A 22,543-nucleotide genomic window follows, 5' to 3' on the forward strand; every position below is an offset into this window, starting at 1 on the left:
TTCAACACAGCTGTTCATCACTACTACAGGTCATCGGATGTTGCATCATGCTCACATCTTCTACCCCAAAGACCCCATTTGCTCGCACTCCTTTTTATCCACGTAGTGCGATTTCCCTCCCCCTTACCCCAACCCCTCACTTTCCCTCACCCCTTTTAATTTGTTATTTGTCGGTTGATTTGTTCATTTTCTGTTTCATTCCGAGCCTTCCCCTTCCTCTTCTCGCTTTTCTTCATTCAGCTTGTTCACCCCGATGTGTCCTTCTCCCCCTTCCCTTGATCGTATTTTCACTTCTACTCTACGGTTGGCATTTCCCGCTTTCCATTTTGTTCCCTTGCATTCTTCTTTAAAGCCTCAATCATATTCATCTAATTTCCATTGATAAAATTTCTAAATTCATTGATCGAAATTCATTAATTTATGACAATTAGAGCAAAAACAGATCAAATGTTGCAACTATCGCACTGCGATCAACCCCAATATGGCTAACCGTAAATCTCTGGTGAATGGAGGCACTGTTGCAATCACTCACCAGCTGTAGGATCTTTCCCTGTTCGAGGACAATCTCAAACACGTTGTCTCGAGAAACTGAGTTCAACTCACGAACCGCTTGAACCTGAGCGAAAAGGAAACATTGTTATCACTATTATTTCATTACACTCTCCACAAGCAATGATAACACTTATAATAATGTTATAAAGGAGTTGCCTTGTAACAAAGGCAATAATGCTAAAGGTGTTATTATCATGAAGCAATTGGCAGCATCTGATGCATCATTTCCATTGACATGGAAGATGCGGTTGACCTTTCATGGTCGACTTTTAATTCACAAAAATGTCAGTTAATTTATACCAGGAGAGATAAGAGCACTCTTATTCAATCAGAATATTCATGTACAAATACTTTTAACCTAACAAGCTAACCATAGTTTGAAAAGGACAAAGGGGTTTCAACCTTCAGCAAATAATGACTACAAAGCTGCTTAATACTTCTCCATTAATTCTCTCAAGATAAAGGACTTTCGTGAGTCTGCTGAGCTGATAGGTCAAGTAGGATCAACCAAGTGATTTGGCTATAAAGGGTATTTTTGATTTTTTGATGAATCAATTCATCGATTAATTATTTAATTATTCAATTAATGAATTAATTGGCTAATTTTCTTAAGTTACAGATGCGGATGAAAAAGTGGTGGTTTAGGTATTCTATTAGCCAATTGATTAAGAAAATATTTTGCGATCATTATTCATCGATTTTAATGACGCAATTAATCAATCAATTATTGTATACTTCTCCATCCCAATACAATCTCTATGAGCTGCACGGCGGTATCGCCAGGCATCAAAGGCTGTAGGATATTTATTTATTTGGCATGGGAGCGGTGTACATTGAATGTATCTGTACTTGTTTATTTATTTGGCATGGGGGCAGTGTACTTTGAATGTATCTGTACTTGTTTATTTATTTGGCATGGGGGCGGTGTACTTTGAATGTATCTGTACTTGTTTATTTATTTGGCATGCGGGCGGTGTACTTTGAATGTATCTGTACTTGTTTATTTATTTGGCATGGGGGCGGTGTACTTTGAATGTATCTGTACTTGTTTATTTGTTTGGCATGGGGGCAGTGTACTTTGAATGTATCTGTACTTGTTTATTTATTTGGCATGCGGGCGGTGTACTTTGAATGTATCTCTACTTGTTTATTTATTTGGCATGGGGGCGGTGTACTTTGAATGTATCTGTACTTGTTTATTTATTTGGCATGGGGGCGGTGTACTTTGAATGTATCTGTACTTGTTTATTTATTTGGCATGGGGGCGGTGTACTTTGAATGTATCTGTACTTGTTTATTTATTTGGCATGGGGGCGGTGTACTTTGAATGCATCTCTACATGTTTATTTATTTGGCATGGGGGCAGTGTACTTTGAATGTATCTGTACTTGTTTATTTATTTGGTATGGGGGCGATGTACTTTGAAAGTATCTGTACTTGTTTATTTATTTGGCATGGGGGCGGTGTACATCGAACGTATCTGTACTTGTTTATTTATTTGGCATGGGGGCGGTGTACATTGAACGTATCTGTACTTGTTTATTTATTTGGCATGGGGGCGGTGTACATTGAACGTATCTGTACTTGTTTATTTATTTGGCATGGGGGCGGTGTACATTGAACGTATCTGTACTTGTTTATTTATTTGGCATGGGGGCGGTGTACATTGAACGTATCTGTACTTGTTTATTTATTTGGCATGGGGGCGGTGTACATTGAACGTATCTGTACTTGTTTATTTATTTGGCATGGGGGCGGTGTACTTTGAACGTATCTGTACTTGTTTATTTATTTGGCATGGGGGTGGTGTACATTGAACGTATCTGTACTTGTTTTTTTTATTTGGCATGGGGGGCGTTGTACTTTGAATGTATCTGTACTTGTTTATTTATTTGGCAGGGGGGCGGTGTACATTGAACGTATCTGTACTTGTTTATTTATTTGGCATGGGGGCGTTGTACTTTGAATGTATCTGTACTTCTTTATTTATTTGGCAGGGGGGCGGTGTACATTGAACGTATCTGTACTTGTTTATTTATTTGGCATGGGGGCAGTGTACATTGAACATATCTGTACTCGTTTTTTTATTTGGCATGGGGGCGGTGTACATTGAACGTATCTGTACTTGTTTATTTATTTGGCATGGGGGCGGTGTACATTGAACGAATCTGTACTTGTTTATTTATTTGGCATGGGGGCGGTGTACATCGAACGTATCTGTACTTGTTTATTTATTTGGCATGGGGGCGTTGTACTTTGAATGTATCTGTACTTCTTTATTTATTTGGCAGGGGGGCGGTGTACATTGAACGTATCTGTACTTGTTTATTTATTTGGCATGGGGGCAGTGTACATTGAACACATCTGTACTCGTTTTTTTATTTGGCATGGGGGCGGTGTACATTGAACGTATCTGTACTTGTTTATTTATTTGGCATGGGGGCGGTGTACATTGAACGAATCTGTACTTGTTTATTTATTTGGCATGGGGGCGGTGTACATCGAACGTATCTGTACTTGTTTATTTATTTGGCATGGGGGCGGTGTACATTGAACGAATCTGTACTTGTTTATTTATTTGGCATGGGGGCGGTGTACATCGAACGTATCTGTACTTGTTTATTTATTTGGCATGGGGGCGGTGTACATTGAATGTATCTGTATTTGTTGTACACACCACCTTTCCTATGCCATCTCCAGGCGCTGCATAACGTCATTGACGGGCACCGGCAGTGACGCACGCTGAAAGGGAGTACTCAGTTTTCACCCTGGTTGTTTGTTTGTTTGTTTTCTTGGTTGTTTTCTTCTTTGTTTTCTTGTTTTCTTGTTTGTTTGTTTGTCTGGGCGATATCTCAGCCATCCTTTGAGCTAGGAAACTGAAATTTTGGCACAATAGTGAGCAAGTCCTTTGGCAAAAACGGTATTTTTCTCTTTTGATTAATCAATTAGTTAATTAGTTAATTAATTATTATGGATTTATTAAGTACTTAATATTGATTTTGGCCCGAATTTGCAAGTCATTCATTGTACCGTAGATAACTCGTCTACTCTTCATGAATGACACGTTAAAGATATTCAACGTTTACCAGCTAATACCAGCAGATGGGATAGCCAGCCTAACACCCATCCGAGGATGCAACACCAACAACAACCGCATCACTCTTCCTGATGTAGGATCATGTGTCCTCTTCATCACATCGTTCTTGTTATCAAGGCATGGCATTAGCTTATTAAACCTCACGACATTAACTGAATAAAAAGAAGGAGCAAACTTGTTTGGTCATCAAAAATCTCAAAGTCACGTGACATCGGTTGGCTTGCAAACCCTAATGTTACCTGTCAGCACACTCGGTAATGGCTTACCTCATGGATGTTAATCTTGCCACGAGGCTGCAAAAGGGAAATAAAAAGAGAGATTAAAGAGCATGATGACGAATTCAAAGTCTATTTTGGCTTACTCCATGCCACACTGTGAGCTCAGAGAAACCTCGGTCAAAAATACAGACGCAAGTTTCTTAGTCGACTCAACCACCTGTAATGAATCACCAGGTACAACCACCCACGGGCAGCTATTGTTATGTACAGCATCAATTCACACAAAAACACCGTGGGAAGCATTACTGGCCATGATGTTCTCTTTGTCAGTCAAAGGCTGCACATGTTAAAGTGTCCGCCATTATAAAACATAAAAGCACAATTGCAAACAATTCTCATGATGTAATATCCCGAATGACATTATCTACTGCAAACTTGTCTGGGTTGGCTCGTTTGTCATTCCCACGTTGAGCACATTGGCATTTGATGCGGAGATCCCCAGGTTCAAATCCCATACAAGTTGGTGATACCTTCATTGTCTATTCATGTCCATGTCATGGAATCATGTCCATATCTCCATTCTGCATGTGTACAAGCTCAATCATGAGTCTTTGACACTGTAAATAATATTGTCAGATGGCCTATTTTTATGGTGTACAGACTAGCCAGGTGTGGTGGACGACATTTCAACCATAGATACCATGACACGTTTTGAGTATACCATGAGTATACCATGAGTTTACCATGAGTATACCATGAGTATACGTTTTGAGTATACCATGAGTATTTACCATGAGTATACCATGAGTATACCATGAGTATACCATGAGTATACGTTTTGAGTATACCATGAGTATTTACCATGAGTATACCATGAGTTTACCATGGGTTTACCATGAGTTTACCATGAGTATACCATGAGTATACATTGTGAGTATACCATGAGTATACCATGAGTATACGTTTTGAGTTTACCATGAGTATTTACCATGAGTTTACCATGAGTATTTACCATGAGTATTTACCATGAGTATTTACCATGAGTGTCCCATGAGTTTACCACGAGTTTACCATGAGTATTTACCATGAGTATACCATGAGTTTACCATGAGTATTTACCATGAGTATACCATGAGTTTACCATGAGTATTTACCATGAGTATACCATGATTATTTACCATGAGTATACCATGAGTATACGTTTTGAGTATACCATGAGTTTTCCATGAGTATACCATGAGTATACCATGAGTATACCATGAGTACACCATAAGTTTACTATGAGTGTACCATGAGTGTTTACCATGAGTATTTACCATGAGTATACCATGAGTTTACCATGAGTATTTACCATGAGTATACCATGAGTTTACCATGAGTATTTACCATGAGTATACCATGAGTATTTACCATGAGTATACCATGAGTATACGTTTTGAGTATACCATGAGTTTTCCATGAGTATACCATGAGTATACCATGAGTATACCATGAGTATACCATGAGTACACCATAAGTTTACCATGAGTGTACCATGAGTGTACCATGAGTGTACCATGAGTATACGTTTTGAGTATACCATGAGTTTTGAGTATACCATAGATACCATGAGAGCACGTTTTGGTATGAAAGCTACAATGCAACCCTCAAGCCAAACATTATACAGGGTAGCTGTTTCACTTTCTCCCCCCTACCAAGCCTACTGTTGAATCGCTTATGAGGTATTTCATTATAATTGATGACAAAGAGCCTTCCACATATTATAGACAAATAAAAGATGGACTTTATAATCAACAAGTCAGGAGACGACGATGGTTCACGAGCGAGCGGTATTCAATGACAAAGGATGGACTATAACCGAAACAGGCCCGGACAGGCCCGGACAGGCCAGGCCCGGAAATGTCAAAACGAAGGTTACTGACCTTGAAATGAGATAGAAAATAATGTTTAATCAGTTATGAGTTTAGTTAGCTACACAATACCGAAAATTCGGTGAAAAATGAAATGAAAAAAAAAAAAAAAAAATGAAAAATCGAGCTCCGTGGGGCTAGACACATGACATTGGCCTAACCACATATCGAAACCCCTGTCAGATTCCACCAAACCCCTCGGGGAATATGTAGCTTGAAATTGATTACCCCCTAAAAATACATCTTTTTCGGGCGTGGCTCCGCCCACAATGGGCGCAATACGCCCACTCTACGCAGGACACAACTAGATCATGATATAAACCTCCCACCCAAGTTTCATCAAGATCGGATGATATCATCGGGTAGTTATGCTGCGGACAGACAGACACACAGACACACAGATAGACGTACACACGTGACTAATATAGTGGTCACTTGATAACTCGTGAACCAAAATTCTTGATATTGTTCCATATTTTGCGCCTTACATCTCCACCACCCCTCCACATACCCCCTTCCTTGCACACTCTCCTTTCTCCTCCCAAACTCCTTTTACTTTTACCCCTCCTACTCCCCCCTCCCCCTGCAACTACCAACCCGACGACCATATCTCCTCCAAACTCCCTACTTTCAATCTGATTTATTACCCTAACCTGAGGAGAGTGTATTGCATTTGAGTCCGTTTGTTTGTCTGTTTGTCTGTTTGTCCGCACAGAATAAATATGATTTTCTCTGCAACCGTTGGTCCGATTGACAGGACATTTTCACCATAGATGCAACTCCCCCTGTATAATTTTCTAATGATAATTATGACGTCATAGGTCACGTGGTTCGGTCGCCATCTTGGAAAAACCGAAAAACTTTGCACCTCCATCTCCGAAAGCACTGAATAAAAAAAATTGACAGCTCATTGCAAAGAACTCTCCATGGGGAATAACATCTGCTAGTGATGTCATAGGTTCCTCCATTATGACGTCATAATTCGACAAGTACAAAACTTTATCCGATCAAGATGAAATTTCTTGAGCATAATCTAGGAATAAATGAGTGGAGAAAAAAATAATAATGATGACGTCATCGGTCACGTGGTTCGGCCGCCATATTTGTTTTAACACAAAAGCCTTAAAAACCACTGAAAATACATCCTGGCGAGGGTTTGCAATCTCCGATTGCTCTTTTTCTTGTTCAACTTGCAATACGCCCACAACTGGCTGAACAGCTTGGTTTCTGGGTGGGTGAAGTCATATTGACTTGCTCTCGATGGTATGGGTCCAATTCTCAGGGCCGTGCTGTGGAAAATGTCCACCCTCATGGAAATGAATGTTGATCTGCCTCGGATTACTTTTAGCCTTAAAGCATTTACAACTTATGACCAATCCAATGCTCTGGTCAAGAGGATGGGCTCAACCAAAGGCAACAACCCCCCCCCCCCCTCTCCTACCCCTCAAAATCATGCCACTCCACTGTGTATGAAATGTGGACATTCCCACCCCCCAGCCAACCCATCTATATAATAATAGCGTAAGGACTCGACTTTGTTATCCCTTTTACGCCGCACCCAGTGACCCGATGCCCACGGCACTAATGGATTTACGATCTACGAACCGCGCTCTTTGTTTATCACGTACAGCATACTCGAAAAATCTGAATTAGCCGACGTTGGGGCCCAAAAGCATCCGATTAACTGCCGATACGACGCCATCTTACGACGCCATCGTATTGGCGTCTGCTGGGCGAAGGCGAAGCAAGCCGTCCGCTGATTGGACAGGCGAAGGCGAAAGCAAGCTGTCCACTGAGTGGACAATCCAGAGCATGCATTTGTGCCGGTGTCGGCGATCGTTGTTCATATACGCACTCTTCATTCTCATCTTTCTTCCTAACTCTTACTCGGACAAGCAAATCCCCTATGCCATCCATAATGGTACACTCTATCCATACACCACATCCTCCCTTCCGTGGATGTTCCACGGGTTTCGGCTAGTCATCATAATTGAGGCAAACAGATTGGCCAGAAATGATGCCAACCCTGAGCTCATAGATAGTGAATGAAATGCAGAAGGATTTTTTTTTCTTTTTTTTTTGTATACAAGATCGAGGCTCGTGAAAGAGCGAACATTAATCACACAGAAAGACAAACCGACACATAAAACATATAACATCGGGAGCGGTAGACAAGATGGGGAGAGAGGGGGAAGGACACAAACCCAACATTTGAGAGCAGGGACCGAGAGACATGGAGACATCGAGAGATCTGTGGGAGGGAGAGGGCTTTGGGGGGGGGGGAGGCATGGGAAGGGGGGGTGGGAGAGGTATAAAACATATGGACACTGCCAGGACTTCCAGGAAAGAAGTTGGAATTTCAAACAAGGTGGATCTGGGGTGAATTAGCGGGGGTAGAAAAGATCAAGGTTTTGGATGGGGGAAGATAAGAGATGGTGGTGAACAGCTGTTTTAAAGACCTGGAGGGAGGGGTGGGATTGAAGGGAGAGTGGGAGTTTGTTCCAGAGGCGGGAGAAAAGAGGAATGAAAGAGTGAAGGTGAGCAGAGAGCCGAGATTTCGGCAGTTTAACCATCAGAGGGTTGCTGGCAGATCTTGTGCGACCTGTAGGAATATTTGGGGGACAGAGCACAGAGAGAGAGCTGGGGGAGCAAGGCCAGAGAGGAGTCGGTAGAAGACAGAAAGACCACCTACCTGTCTGCGGTGAGTGAGTGAAAGGCCCTCAGAGATAGCTTCATCGCGGGAGATTCCAATGATTCTGAAAGCTTTGGTTTCAACAGCGTGAAGCCGAGCTAGGTGTGAGGCAGGAGCACCGGCCCATAGGGGAGAACAGTATTTCATTGAGCTGCGGATGAAAGCCTTCTATGTGGTGAGGAGCTCAGGTGTGCCTAGGAAGGACTTCGCACGATGGAGGATGCCCAGTCGATGACTGGCTTTGGAGGATAGAGAGGTGACTGGCTTTGGAGGATGCATGAAAGAATCAGCGTAAATTTGTCTTTAGTTACAAAGCATAGAGAAGGGAATATCAGGTACTGTTTGAGCCCCAAAAACAATGCTCCTCTACCCTCTTACACTTCCCCTACTTGTGCTGAATCAAAGAAAAGTACGCAATAGTTCCAACAGCTTTTTCTTCAACTTCAACATTGAAAACTCTTAGGGTCTGTAACATCTTGTCAACCATGAATGGCAGTGACATCACAACAGATGTATAATCAGATAAAAGTTATGTCAGTTGGAGACACCATTTTTAGGATTTAAATAAACTTAACAATGCCCGAAAGCAGCATTATCAGGTGCAATTGTCACGTGGGTTCTCAAGAAGTCAAAAAGAACGCAATTTAGCTCCACAGATATGTTCGCACCCATTGTCCTTGGGGAAAAAAATCCTCCAGCACTCTGGACTGATGAATGCTTTAAGATACACCCATTTTGAGGAGGTAAATAATGTGCAGAGTTTGCTCAGATGTTTTTGATGGTGGAGCTTACGTCGCTACCTAAAGCCAGTAAAGGCTCACTGCGATGCAAGGCCACCATTGTCAAATCACCATGACATTAATGCAGAATACAGGTGGGCATCACAAGTCACAAGGGTGGGACGCAAACACGAGATTTTCTCATATTTCTCGGTTAATTGTTGTTCGGATTTTAAAAACCACAGATGTGAGTTGTCCTTTTGATCGATTCGTGTCACTTGCACTAGATTGATTGCGCAACTGTCGCTGCTGCGCCCCGAGGGCCACCTGATTGATTAGAGTTTCATTCGATTTGATTGTGAATTATTTTCATTCACTACAGGCCATGAGGATGGAATGAATTTCAGAGGGAGCTGGATTTTTTTTTTTTTTTTTTTTTCTATACAGAGTCAAGGCTCGTGTAAGAGCTAACACATTACACACAAGAACAAGCACAGACCCATAAAACATACATAAATAAAGGGGGCGGGAGACAAGAGGGGGAGAGAGAGGAAAACACACAAGCACAACAACAGTAGAGAACAGGGACGTCAGTAGATATCTGGAAGAGAGAGGGCCAGTGGCGGTGGGGTGGGGAAGGGGGCGGGGGGGGGGGGGGTACACGTACACGGTATAAAGCAAATGAACACTACGAGGAATTTCAGGAATGAAGCCGGAGATTGAAAGAGGTGCATTTGGGGTGTTTTAACAGGGATAGAAAATATCAAGGTTTTGGATGGGGGAAGATAAGAGATGGTGGTGAACAGCTGTTTTAAAGACCTGGAGGGAGGAGTGGGATTGAAGGGAGTGAGGGAGTTTGTTCCAGAGGTGGGATAAAAGAAGAATGAAAGAGTGAAGGTGAGCAGAGAGTCTTGATTTTGGCATTCACCAGAAGAGGGTTGCTGGCAGTTCTTGTGCGTCCTGCAGGAATATTTGGGGGACATAGATAGAGCAGGGGGAGCTATGCCGGAGCGGACACGGTAGAAGACAGAAAGACCACCAACCTGCCTGAGGTGAGTGATTGAGTGAAAGGCCATCGGAGTTAGCTTCATCGCGGGAGATTCCCATGATTCTGAATGATTTGGTTTCAACAGCGTGAAGCCGAGCTAGGTGTGAGGCAGGAGCACCGGCCCAAAGGAGGGAACAATATTCCATTGAGCTGCGGATGAAAGCTTTGCATGTAGTGAGGAGCTCAGAAGTGCCCAGAAAGGACTTCACACGACGGAGGATGCCCTGACAGCGACTGGCTTTGGAGGCCGGCTTGGAAATGTGGTTTTCCCAGGACTTAAAATAATTCAGACATCAACGATATACTTCACCAGAAAAACTAGTTCCTCATTCTACACTGGCCTTGTTGTGTGTGTATGTGTGTGTGTGTGTGTGTGTGTGTGTGTGTGTGTGTGTGTGTGTGTGTGTGTGTGTGTGTGTGTGTGTGTGTGTGTGTGTGTGTGTGTGTGTGTGTGTGTGTTGTAAAACAGGAGCATCTGTCTGTCCATACATCCCCGAACGACTCTCTCAGTTTTGGGGTTAGCCTCTCTAAACCTTCTGTGGAGTGTTTTGGGGTCCCAGCAGGTGTCCTTAGGTGGGTGTGAGATTTCATAAATTTCTCAATAAATCTTGATTTTCGATTGGTACAAAGTGTTACGTATCCAACCTTTCTCGCCGGCAGGTTATCATGTGAGAGCAGAATCTATATTCTTTTACCCCACGAGTGTTTGTTCCATTTCATTTTGTTATATTAATGGTATAGTGTTAATTTGTGATTGGAAAGATGCTGTTTGGAATGAAAATACAGAGAGATCGAGTTTAAAGGAGAATGAGGAAATGATGCGAGGGCTTCCAACCGTGAGATTCGCGGATTCGGCATTTCCAGGTTCGCCATTGACTGCGGATGGAAGCATTACCCACCCTCTGGTGGGGTCAGCTGCAGTAAGTTTAAGCCCAAGTCATTCACGATCCAGCTGTCCATGCCCGACGTTCGACTGAATGTGGCACAGAAACGTGGAATTTGTTGTTTCATGGTTTGCCATTTGCCCTTTTTGCCCAAGTCCTTCACAAACCAGCTGTTCATGCCTGATGTTCGACTGAAGGTGGCAAAGGAATGTGTAATTTAGTGGTTCATAGTTTGGCATTCACCGTTTCTGCAGTCTGTTTGCTAGCACAGGCACAGGCACATATATTATATATATTTATAATATATACATATAATATAGATATATATATATATATATATATATATATATATATATATATATATATATATATATATATATAATATATTGTTGCGGATCTCAATGTCGGCCTTTCCCCTTACCAAGGGGGGATTAATCCCCTTCTCTTTTTGCTAGCCGACGTGATCTGGGGCTATTACGTTCCTTCCAGTCAGCGCTGGGTAGGGTCATACTCCGAATTCCTAATACCTAATTACCAACGCCTCCCAAGAAGCAAGGAAATAACCCCGCCCGAATCACGGTTGTAGTGGAAACGCCGAGCGATAGCGAGCCGTGATCCGAGCTGTTAACAGAACTAAACCCAATTTGAGCGGTTCCGAATCGTGCCACGCTTACCCAATGGAGGAAAGGACTGATACGGTCGAATCAGGAAGGAACAAGGAATAACAATTGGTTTATTTACAATGTGTACAGGAAGGAGAAGAAGAACACACAGTGAAGCTTATACAGTCTTAACTTATCCCTGGACAAATGGACCCGTCACACACAGACACACTCACACGGGGATGTAGAAGGTCAGGGTGATGGTCCAGGGATGATGGCGTCCAGGCAGTTTCCTCCGGTCCCCGACTCATACTGTGAAGCAGATGGTCAGAGCGGCAGAAGCTCCCCGCGGGTCGTGTACGCGGAGCAGACAGTTACAGGGCGAAAGGCACGGCTGGCTGGCGGTTATTGGTGACCACGGTCGCGTACGTATTAAACGCACTCACGCTATATGCGCTCCCAATACCGCTCAATAGGCGCTCCCTAATGCAAGTCCAATAGCATACGTGCTCTTTCAAAGCGCGTATCCGCTGCAGTCCTCTTCCAATGCGCTTTCCTCACGAGTCCTCTGCAAGCTCTCATACAACGATTCCTTCTGGCCAGTCCTGTTATACAGTTCTCTCATAAGGGCCGTCCTCATACAACGAGTGCAGTTGCGTCAGTCCTGGACAGTCCTTGACAAAGCCAACCTTCCCCAGTGAGTCCTTTTAGCACAGTCACGTCGCATAAGTCCTCGTCACATAAGTCCTCTTGCACGAGCGCTGTTGCGTAAGTCCTGTTATACAGTTCTCTCATAAGGGCCGTCCTCATACAACGAGTGCAGTTGCGTCAGTCCTGTCCAAGGGCTTTGTGCACGCGTTTTTATAGCGCCGCCCAGCGAACCCTCTGGAACTTGCCAGCCGTGCCCTTACCACGCCTCTCACGCCCTTTCACCCGAGCCCTGGTTGGTTGTTGGCTCTTACCGTCTCGCTGCCGCTCCCCGACCTCAACGCCGGCTTCACCCTCTCTCAGGCCTACCTCGTGTCATTTGGCTGGTTTCGAGCGAAAACCCTTGCCAGCATCGAACAATGCTGGCAAAGGAGGTGGATTAGCCAAATCAGGGCGCGGGATGGATGCTGCCCAACGAGGTCGATTTGGAGGGTGGAGGCAAAATGAACGGGGCCTACTCTTATTTCTTTTACACAACGCAGTGTGGAAGTGTAACTCAGTGTAACTTATTGGTTGGAACTGGTAACGAACCAAGGTACGAGCAGGTGGTCGTAAGAATGTCAGGAATGCATCTCGCCCTGTCGAAGCTGGGAGTCCTGTTGTGTAGCTTTAGCACGACCCCGGGCTAACACACATTCCCAAGCCCGTACTATTGTCTTTCATCGCTATGCAAAGAGGATGAAGCAAATTCCCAGCAGGGAGGAGAGCGAGCTGGTGCCAGTGAGGCGACCGGGTAACGTTTGCGGAGAACGGATTAGAAGCAGCGGAGAAGGGATTACGATTTCAGCGCACAGAGGATTAACTGAAGTGTGCCGATATAAACGGAAGAGACTTGGAGCCAGAGGAGCACTCATCCTCAGAAGCCCTGCCCGATGGAATGAACGCGTACCACGGGTTCGGCGCTGCAGCAACGAAAGAGGGACTATGCGGATAGAGTTACCTGGTCCATTGAGTTAAACGGTATTATTTGGTATTGGAATGAAGTGAATAACCAGTTAATAAAGTTGTGACCTTTTGTAAAACCTGTTTCCGACCATTGGCGTCTTGAGTCTCACCCTACACTTCCACGACAATCTGGAGGCACCGCTGGAATTTCGAGTGGACGTCGCCAAGGTAAGCATGGCGTCTTGGGGATGGTCCATTATGAAATATGAATTCTGAACATGGTGGGATGTGTGTGTGGGGCTTGCATTCCATAGGTAATCCAAGGAGTGTAAACGTATTTTTTGTCACGACCGTCCGAGGTAAAAGTCACGGATGGAACGTTTTAAATGATTCTATTATTCGTGTGCTTGCGAGGATATGTACGTTATACGCTGGGTGTGAAGAGCCTTGCTCTGGTCTGCAGGCAAATCGGCTCATGAAGTGCACCATGAGGCGATTTGTTTGCCGGTTCGGTAAGGTTCGGTAAGGTCCGTACACGTGTACAATCGTGTACACCCGTTTTAAATAAATAAATAAATAATTTTTTTCAGTTTTCCCGCCATGTCTAAAACTCGTTTGATTACAATATAAATTAATGACAGACAACGCCATCTCATGCCGGTCCAGAATTATTGTGAAAGATGGCGATTGGATGAAAATTGCATACCAACACTCCCTCACTGTCCCTCATTGTCCCTCATTTCCATTTCGGCTACCTGTCTCTTGCTCCCGCTCCTTCTCCCTCCCCTCCCTCTAGTTCCCATTGGCGGACGTTTTGCGAGAAGCAAAGCGTTTTGCAGGAAGCTTCCAGGAAGCAAAGCCAGGGCTGTTGTTTTTTCGTGTTTTTCCTCTGCTCCCTGTGACTGATATATAAATCCCATTCAAAAGTCAAGTGAATTGGATGAAAATTAAGGATTTTTGAAATTGTTGTTGACTTTTGGCCTATGTTGAATAAAATAGTTGCGGGTTGAACTAATTGACTGGTATATAAATCCCATTCAAAAGTCAAGTGAATCGGATGAAAATTAAGGATGTTTTGAAATTGTTGTTGACTTTTGGCCTATGTTGAATAAAATAGTTGCGGGTTGAACTAATTGACTGATATATAAATCCCATTCAAAAGTCAAGTGAATTGGATGAAAATTAAGGATTTTTGAAATTGTTGTTGACTTTTGGCCTATGTTGAATAAAATAGTTGCGGGTTGAACTAATTGACTGATATATAAATCCCATTCAAAAGTCAAGTGAATTGGATGAAAATTAAGGATTTTTGAAATTGTTGTTGACTTTTGGCCTATGTTGAATAAAATAGTTGCGGGTTGAACTAATTGACTGATATATAAATCCCATTCAAAAGTCAAGTGAATTGGATGAAAATTAAGGATTTTTGAAATTGTTGTTGACTTTTGGCCTATGTTGAATAAAATAGTTGCGGGTTGAACTAATTGACTGATATATAAATCCCATTCAAAAGTCAAGTGTATCGGATGAAAATTAAGGATTTTTTGAAATTGTTGTTGACTTTTGGCCGATGTTGAATAAAATAGTTGCGGGTTGAACTAATTGACTGATATATAAATCCCATTCAAAAGTCAAGTGAATCGGATGAAAATTAAGGATTTTTGAAATTGTTGTTGACTTTTGGGCTATGTTGAATAAAATAGTTGTTGATTGAATTAGTTGACGGATATATAAATCCCATTCGAATTGTAAAAATTGTGGTAACGTTTCTTTGTAACTTTGTAAAGTTGTAACTTTGTAAAGTTTCAACAAAAGTTGTTGTAAAGTTGTAAAGTAAAGTTTGCAACATTGAAATAATGTTGTTGTGAAACGTTTCCACAACGTCGCTACAACGTTTCACTTTCGTTGTTGCAGCGTTTTGCTCCAACGTTTTGGGAACATTCAAATGTTGGGTTTTGCTGACGTATCCACAACGTTGTTTCAACGTTTTTTTCACATTACTTTCCTGCAACATTGAAATAATGTTGTTGTAAAACGTTTCCACAACGTCGCTACAACGTTTCACTTTCGTTGTTGCAACGTTTTGCTCCAACGTTTTGGGGACACTCAAATGTTAAGTAAATCGGATAAGAATTCACGAGTTATTTAATTATTAGCGATTAATGAAGTACTTATTTAATTAATAAGTACGGTGGGAGGGATTTTCGAAGCTCCACACGGTCTCCACGTTTTTCGAAGTTAAGTCTGTTCACAATTGTATTTTGTCGAAACTGTATTTATCTTTCGGTGTGTGAAGTTATTGTGTGCAACTTTGGTTGTTTCTCGGTGTTTATCTTTCATAAATTGATCGTCTGTTTGCCGTGTCGCGAGCAAGGCCTTTGCCGCGTCGCGAACGATTTGAAATCGAAGTTAAGTGATTGTTCCCATTTGTATTTTCGTTAAAACTGTATTTATTTATGGTGTTGTACGTATATTGTGTCCCGACGAAGATTTTTCGGTGCAAATCTTTCATACCTGTATTGAAAATCGTGTTAATTCGTGTCGTGTCTTGAGGCCTTGTACAGTGTGCACTGTACAACCTTGAGGCTTTGTTTTTCTCTCAGCGGTCCATCGTTTTGTGATCCAATAACTTTCGTTCTCTGTATTCCCAGCCTTTTCACCCATAGCCTACTTCCTTGTGTAAATCTCAACTCAAAAAAAAAAAAAAAAAAAAAAAAAAAAAAAACCATTTCCTTCTCTGTTCTCATTCGTTTATTCATTCTTATTCGTTCGTTCGTTCTTCGACCACGTGTTTCTCCCCCATTTCCCCAGATAGTTTTCACTCATTAACCTTCAATGTTTACACTTTCCCCTCAAGTTATGTATTCCATCATATTTTATAACACCTTTTTCTTCTTCTTCTTTAAAAGGCTGCTTTCGACTTGCTCACCAAATCAATTCATCCCAAAAAAAATATCCATCTCCTATAGTGCCTTTTTTCTACATTCCCTAAACTCTCCTGCACTCCATCCTCCATCCAGCGTCCTTAAACGTATTTTTAACTCGAAGGTCACAAGAAACCCATTTTGCAATAAATGTTCGTTTCCCATAAATCGTACACTTTCTAAAATCCAATCTCACCCCTCCCCTCCAAATCTTCCCCATAACCCCTCCCCTCCAAATCTTCCCCATCACCCCTCCCCTCCAAATCTTCCCCATCACCCATCCCTTTCAAATCTCCCCCCTTGCCCCCTCCCTCCTAAACTACCCCCTCACCCCTCCCCGCCAAGACGCCCCCTCGCCCCTCCCCTCCTAGACTCCTGCCTCACCCCTCCCCTCCAAATCTCCCCCATATCCCATCCCTTTCAAATCCCTCCCCATGTCCCTTCCCTCCCAAACTCCCCCCTCACCCCTCCCCTTCAAATCTCCCCACCCTCATTGCTTCTCAATTTCCCCCCTCTCACTCCCCCTCCTCAAAGCGTCCTCCCCGCTTCTTCCCCCTTCAAACTCTCACCTCCATCTCCCCCAACCTTCTGCCTCGCTCTTCCCCCTCCTCAAATAACACCTCATTGTGGCTCACCCAATCACCATCAAACCTTTTGTCCGCCCCATCCTTCCCTTTCTCCGAGCTATTCTGAAATCCCTGACACACCTTCAACAGCTCTCCCTACCTCTTCCACCTCTTCCACATCTTACCCTACCCCTCCTCCCCCCTGTTCTGTATCTGATGCTCCCTCTTCCTCTTCATCAACGGTATGGACCTCAAACATCCGGGGCCTTCGTTCAAACTTAACTGATCTCTCCATACAGGTTGCTTCTGTCAAACCAGACGTGATCTGCTTAACAGAAACTTTCCTCCTTTATGATGTCTCTGATTCCATAGTATCTCTCCCGGGCTACTCCCTCCTCCGGTATGATAGACCTGAGCCTCGTCCTGGAGGCGGGGTTGCTATCTTTATCAAAAACTCTCTTCCTCACTCGCCCTGCACTGCACTCTCTCCACCTCACCCCCAGGAATACCTCTGGCTACGGCTTCCCCTTCGCTCCCACCTCTTGTTCATATGTGTGTTGTACCGTCCACCAAACAGTGATGACTCCATCTACATCTCGCTGTCTGATGATATGGACCAACTTCTATCTACTCATCCCAACTCTCTCTTCCTCATATGTGGTGATTTCAACTGTCATCATGCCAGTTGGCTGGGTGTGGGTACCTCTCTCACCAGCCATGGCTCCTCAGCAAAGGACTTCTGCGACTCACTGGGACTGACACAATCTGTCAATTTCCCGACCCGGATCTCAGTCAACGGAGCATCTTCTCTTCTGGACTTGGTTATGACTAACTTCCCTGAAAATGTCTGCTGCTCTTCTTCTGCTCCGATCGGATCATCTGATCATGTCCTTGTTAAAGTGGACATCTCTCTGACCATCCTCAGGGAGCCTGCTCAGCGTCGACGAGTCTGGCATTTCAATCAGGCCAACTGGCACGGTCTTCAAGCAGCCATCAATCATCTGGACTGGTCTCCCATCTCTACCACCTCTGACATCAACTCATCCTGGGAATTCTTCCAAAGTAAATTGCTCTCTCTCATGCACAGATTTATCCCATCTCGTCTTCAGTTGTCATACCCTTCCTCCCGTCCATGGTACACGGAATCTTGTGGTGAGGCTGTTGCCCAGAAACAACTTGCCTTCGTCTCCTGGAAAGCAAATCCAACGGAAGGAAATCTCATTTCCTTTCACAAAGCCCGAAACAAGTGTGTGTCCACCCTCAGGAGAGCCAGGAAACAATATCTCTCCGTTCTCAAGACCGAACTCTCTTATCTGTCTCCCTCTTCCAAATCCTGGTGGCGTCTGGTCAAATCCGTTTCTGGTGTTTGTTCCCCCTCCATCCCCTCCCTTACCTCAAACGGCTACACAGCTGACTCCGCACGTGAAAAAGCTGAATGCCTCAACTCTGTGTTTGCCTCTAAATCTTGTGTCCCAAACCCATCCCTCTCTGTACCCACCATACCCAGTCGTACCCTGCTGCTCCTGGACTCCGTGTCCTTTCCTCCTGACAAGGTGGAAAAGTTTCTGTCAACCCTCGACTCTGATTCTGCAACTGGACCCGACGGCATCAGCCCACGGGTCCTAAAATCCTGCTCTGCTGCTCTATCTCACCCTCTCTCTGTTCTCTTCACCCTCTCTTTTGCTCAAGGTCAACTGCCATCTGCTTGGAAATCAGCCAACATCACCGCTTTGCACAAAAAAGGTGCAAAAACAGATCCTAGCAACTACAGACCAATCAGCCTTCTCCCAATTATCAGCAAAGTCATGGAATCCATCATTGCTTCGGATATGAAATCTTTCCTCTTCTCCAATGGCTTGATCTCTGATCATCAATTTGGTTTCAGACCAGGTCACTCTACTCTGGACATGCTGCTTCTGCTGTCTCAACAATGGATGGAGGTCCTCAATGCCAAAAAGGAAATTAGAGCTGTCTCCCTCGACATATCACGTGCCTTCGACACGGTCTGGCACCCCGCTCTGCTCACCAAACTCTCCTCCTTTGGTATCCATGGAAATCTCCACGCATGGCTGGCGGACTTCCTCTCTAGTCGTCGTCAACGTGTGGCCCTGAATGGGTTTCTCTCATCTCCTCTTCCTGTTCAGGCTGGAGTTCCCCAAGGCAGTGTTCTGGGCCCCGTGCTTTTTCTGGTCTTCATCAATGATCTCTCTGACTCTCTCGAAAATCCTCTCTATCTCTTTGCTGATGACTCCACTCTCTGCCGCTCCATTCCTCTTCCCTCAGATCGGCAGTCTGCTGCCTCCTCACTCTCTGAAGACCTGGACAAAATCACAGACTGGTCAAACAAGTGGAACATGTCTTTCAATCCTGACAAATCTCACACTCTTACTATGTCTCTCCGAAAAGATCGACTGGACAACCCTCCCATCTACTTTCTCAACAATCCTCTCCAAGAAGTTCTGTCGCTCAAGATTTTGGGTCTCACTATCTGCCATGATCTTTCTTGGGAAAACCACATTTCCAAGCTGGCCTCCAAAGCCAGTCGCCGACTGGGCATCCTCCGTCGTGCGAAGTCCTTCCTCGGCACACCTGAGCTCCTCACCACATACAAGGCTTTCATCCGCAGCTCAATGGAATACTGTTCTCCCCTATGGGCCGGTGCTCCTGCCTCACACCTAGCTTGGCTTCACGCTGTTGAAACCAAAGCTTTCAGAATTATTGGAATCTCCCGCGATGAAGCTATCTCTGAGGGCCTTTCACTCACTCACCGCAGGCAGGTAGGTGGTCTTTCTGTCTTCTACCGACTCCTCTCCGGCCTTGCACCCCCAGCTCTCTCTGTGCTCTGTCCCCCAAATATTCCTACAGGTCGCACAAGATCTGCCAGCAACCCTCTGATGGTTAAACTGCCGAAATCTCGGCTCTCTGCTCACCTTCACTCTTTTATTCCTCTTTTCTCCCGCCTCTGGAACAAACTCCCTCACTCCCTTCAATCCCACTCCTCCCTCCAGGTCTTTAAAACAGCTGTTCACCACCATCTCTTATCTTCCCCCATCCAAAACCTTGATCTTTTCTACCCCCGCTAATTCACCCCAGATCCACCTTGTTTGAAATTCCAACTTCTTTCCTGGAAGTCCTGGCAGTGTCCATATGTTTTATACCTCTCCCACCGCCCCATTCCCATGCCCCCCCCCCCCCCCAAAGCCCTCGCCCTCTCTCAGATCTCTCGATGTCTCCATGTCTCTCGGTCCCTGCTCTCAAATGTTGTGTTTGTGTCCTTCCCCCTCTCTCCCCATCTTGTCTACCGCTCCCGATGTTATATGTTTTATGTGTCGGTTTGTCTTTCTGTGTGATTAATGTTCGCTCTTTCACGAGCCTCGATCTTGTATACAAAATTACATTTCTTATTACATTACAGTAATTACATTACAGTAATTACCTGAGGTAATTACAGTAATTGCAGTTCCGGTAATTACAGTAATTACAGTAATCATTACAGTAATTGCAGTAATCTTATTACAGTAATTACATTACATTAACTCAGGCACCTTTTGAGTAAGGAAGCTGATATTTAGACATGACACTGACCAAGTGATGTGGCTGTCAAGGAAAATTTTGATTTATTGATTAATCATTTAATAAATTAACTCGTTGATTTATAAATGACTTATTTAATTAAAATTCCTCAGAGATACATCTTCGGATGAGATACTTGCAGATTGGTTATGCTATGAGCCAATTGATTAAGGAAAATATTTTGTGATGGCCATATTGGCAATTTCGTGGCCATATTCGTGGCAACTCAGTTAGTGCCACTGCACCTTTAAAATGCATCCCTGCGTTCATTTTTCGATCGATTGAGTTGAAATTTTGAACAATCGGATCTGGACTGTCGTTATTAACGACTCTAGCACGCACCCGTCCAATCAGGATGGAGCGGTATGGTCCCCGGATTATCACTGCCCGCAGTTTTAATTAGTTTTACTTTTTCTCTTGGTCATATAATTTTGAAGACATGCATGTCATGATATAGGAAATGTTTGTTCTGTTGAACGGAATAAATGTTGTTTATTTGTGTGGGTGTGTATTTTTTGTGTATTTTGGATATATTTTCACGACTAATTCCAGTTAACATCCTGCAAAATTTGCTCGTTTGCTGGCCGAGTCGAAATTGCGTTGAGTTCCTACGGCATGCGCCATTAAAAGCGCTGTGTAATGGTTGAGCTCCCTTTATTTCGTTTTGGTCATGCGGATGAGCAGACAAAGTGACGAATGCTGCGGCTGGAGCAGTAGAAGCGATGTTTTTAATTGAAACGATGTAATGAGTAATTAAAAGTGGGAGGGGGCAACACCACGCATACCTCTTTTAAAGTGTGTATAAACCCTGGAATAAACGTGGGAGGGGGCAACACCACGCATACCTCTTTTAAGGTGTGTATAAACCCTGGAATATTTCAGCAATCAATACAATGCTGAAACTATGTAAGTTAATTTAATGAGTAATTTAATGAGTAACTTAATGAGTAATTTAATGAGTAATTTAATAAGTAATTTAATGAGTAATTTAATGAGTAATTTAATGAGTAATTTAATGAGTAATTTAATGAGTAACTTAATGAGTAACTTAATGAGTAATTTAATGAGTAATTTAATGAGTAATTTAATGAATAATTTAATGAGTAATTTAATGAGTAATTTAATGAGTAATTTAATGAGTAATTTAATGAGTAATTTAATGAGTAATTTAATAAGTAATTTAATGAGTAATTTAATGAGTAATTTAATGAGTAATTTAATGAGTAATTTAATGAGGAATTTAATGAGGAATTAAAAGTGGGAGGGGGCAACACCACGCATACCTCTTTTAAGGTGTGTATAAACCCTGGAATAAACGTGGGAGGGGGCAACACCACGCATACCTCTTTTAAGGTGTGTATAAACCCTGGAATATTTCAGCAATCAATACGATGCTGAAATGATGTAATTTACTGTGTAAGAGGGTCGACCTTGGGTTTGTTTGGGTTTTGTTGTTTATTTTTGTGGGTGTGTATTTTTGTGTATTTTGTATATATTTTCACGGCTAATTCCAGTTAACATCCTGCAAAATTTGCTCGTTTTTCTGGCCGAGTCGAAATTGTGTTGAGTTCCTATGGCATGCGCCATTAAAAGCGCTGTGTAATGGTTGAGCTCCCTTTATTTCGTTTTGGTCACGCGGATGAGCAGACAAAATGACGAATGCTGCGGCTGGAGCAGTGGAAGCGATTTTTGAATTGTTCAATGATTATTCGATATTGTTATGACTTATTGTCAATAGGTATACTAAGTGGCCATGAGGTAGCCTGTTGCTATGTACAGTTTTATTCTATTGTTGATTATACCACATAGCTGTGGTGATAAAGGAAATGTTCGTTTTAAATAGATGATTATGATAGGACCATGACTATAAAATCATGATGATTATTATGAATGATATCATAGGGTTCAAATGCAGAATGATTGCATGAACTTGGGAAAGAACTTTCAAGCCCTATGGGATAAATTGGGTGTTACAAGCGATGGAGTTTCAAAATTTAGCATGATTGAAGGAATTTTACAGTCTTATTTCAGGAGTTTTACGAAATTTATATTGCCAAGAGATTTTGGGTACTATTAAAAGAAAAATGATGAGATATTTTTCCCAATGAACTTTAATATCTGCCATCCATTTTGGCTGTCTCACGAATGAAGGATGAGTTGCCTTT

General features: G+C 43.1%; 1 protein-coding gene across 1 annotated transcript in view; it reads right to left on the reverse strand.

The window, feature by feature from the left end:
* The window catches only part of LOC137433882 (uncharacterized), a 75,520-nt gene that overhangs the window by 24,823 nt on the left and 28,154 nt on the right, over positions 1–22,543 (reverse strand). Inside the window, exons 3-4 of the mRNA XM_068126322.2 lie at positions 3,916–3,942; positions 533–616 (exon numbers count right to left, since the gene is read on the reverse strand). Coding sequence (XP_067982423.2) covers positions 533–616; positions 3,916–3,942 — 111 coding nt within the window. The remainder of the gene's footprint in view (positions 1–532; positions 617–3,915; positions 3,943–22,543) is intronic.

This window comes from Myxine glutinosa, chromosome 10 (genome assembly GCF_964187855.1).
Source record: "Myxine glutinosa chromosome 10, kmMyxGlut1.1, whole genome shotgun sequence".
In the NCBI taxonomy this organism is placed as follows: Eukaryota; Metazoa; Chordata; class Myxini; order Myxiniformes; family Myxinidae; genus Myxine; species Myxine glutinosa.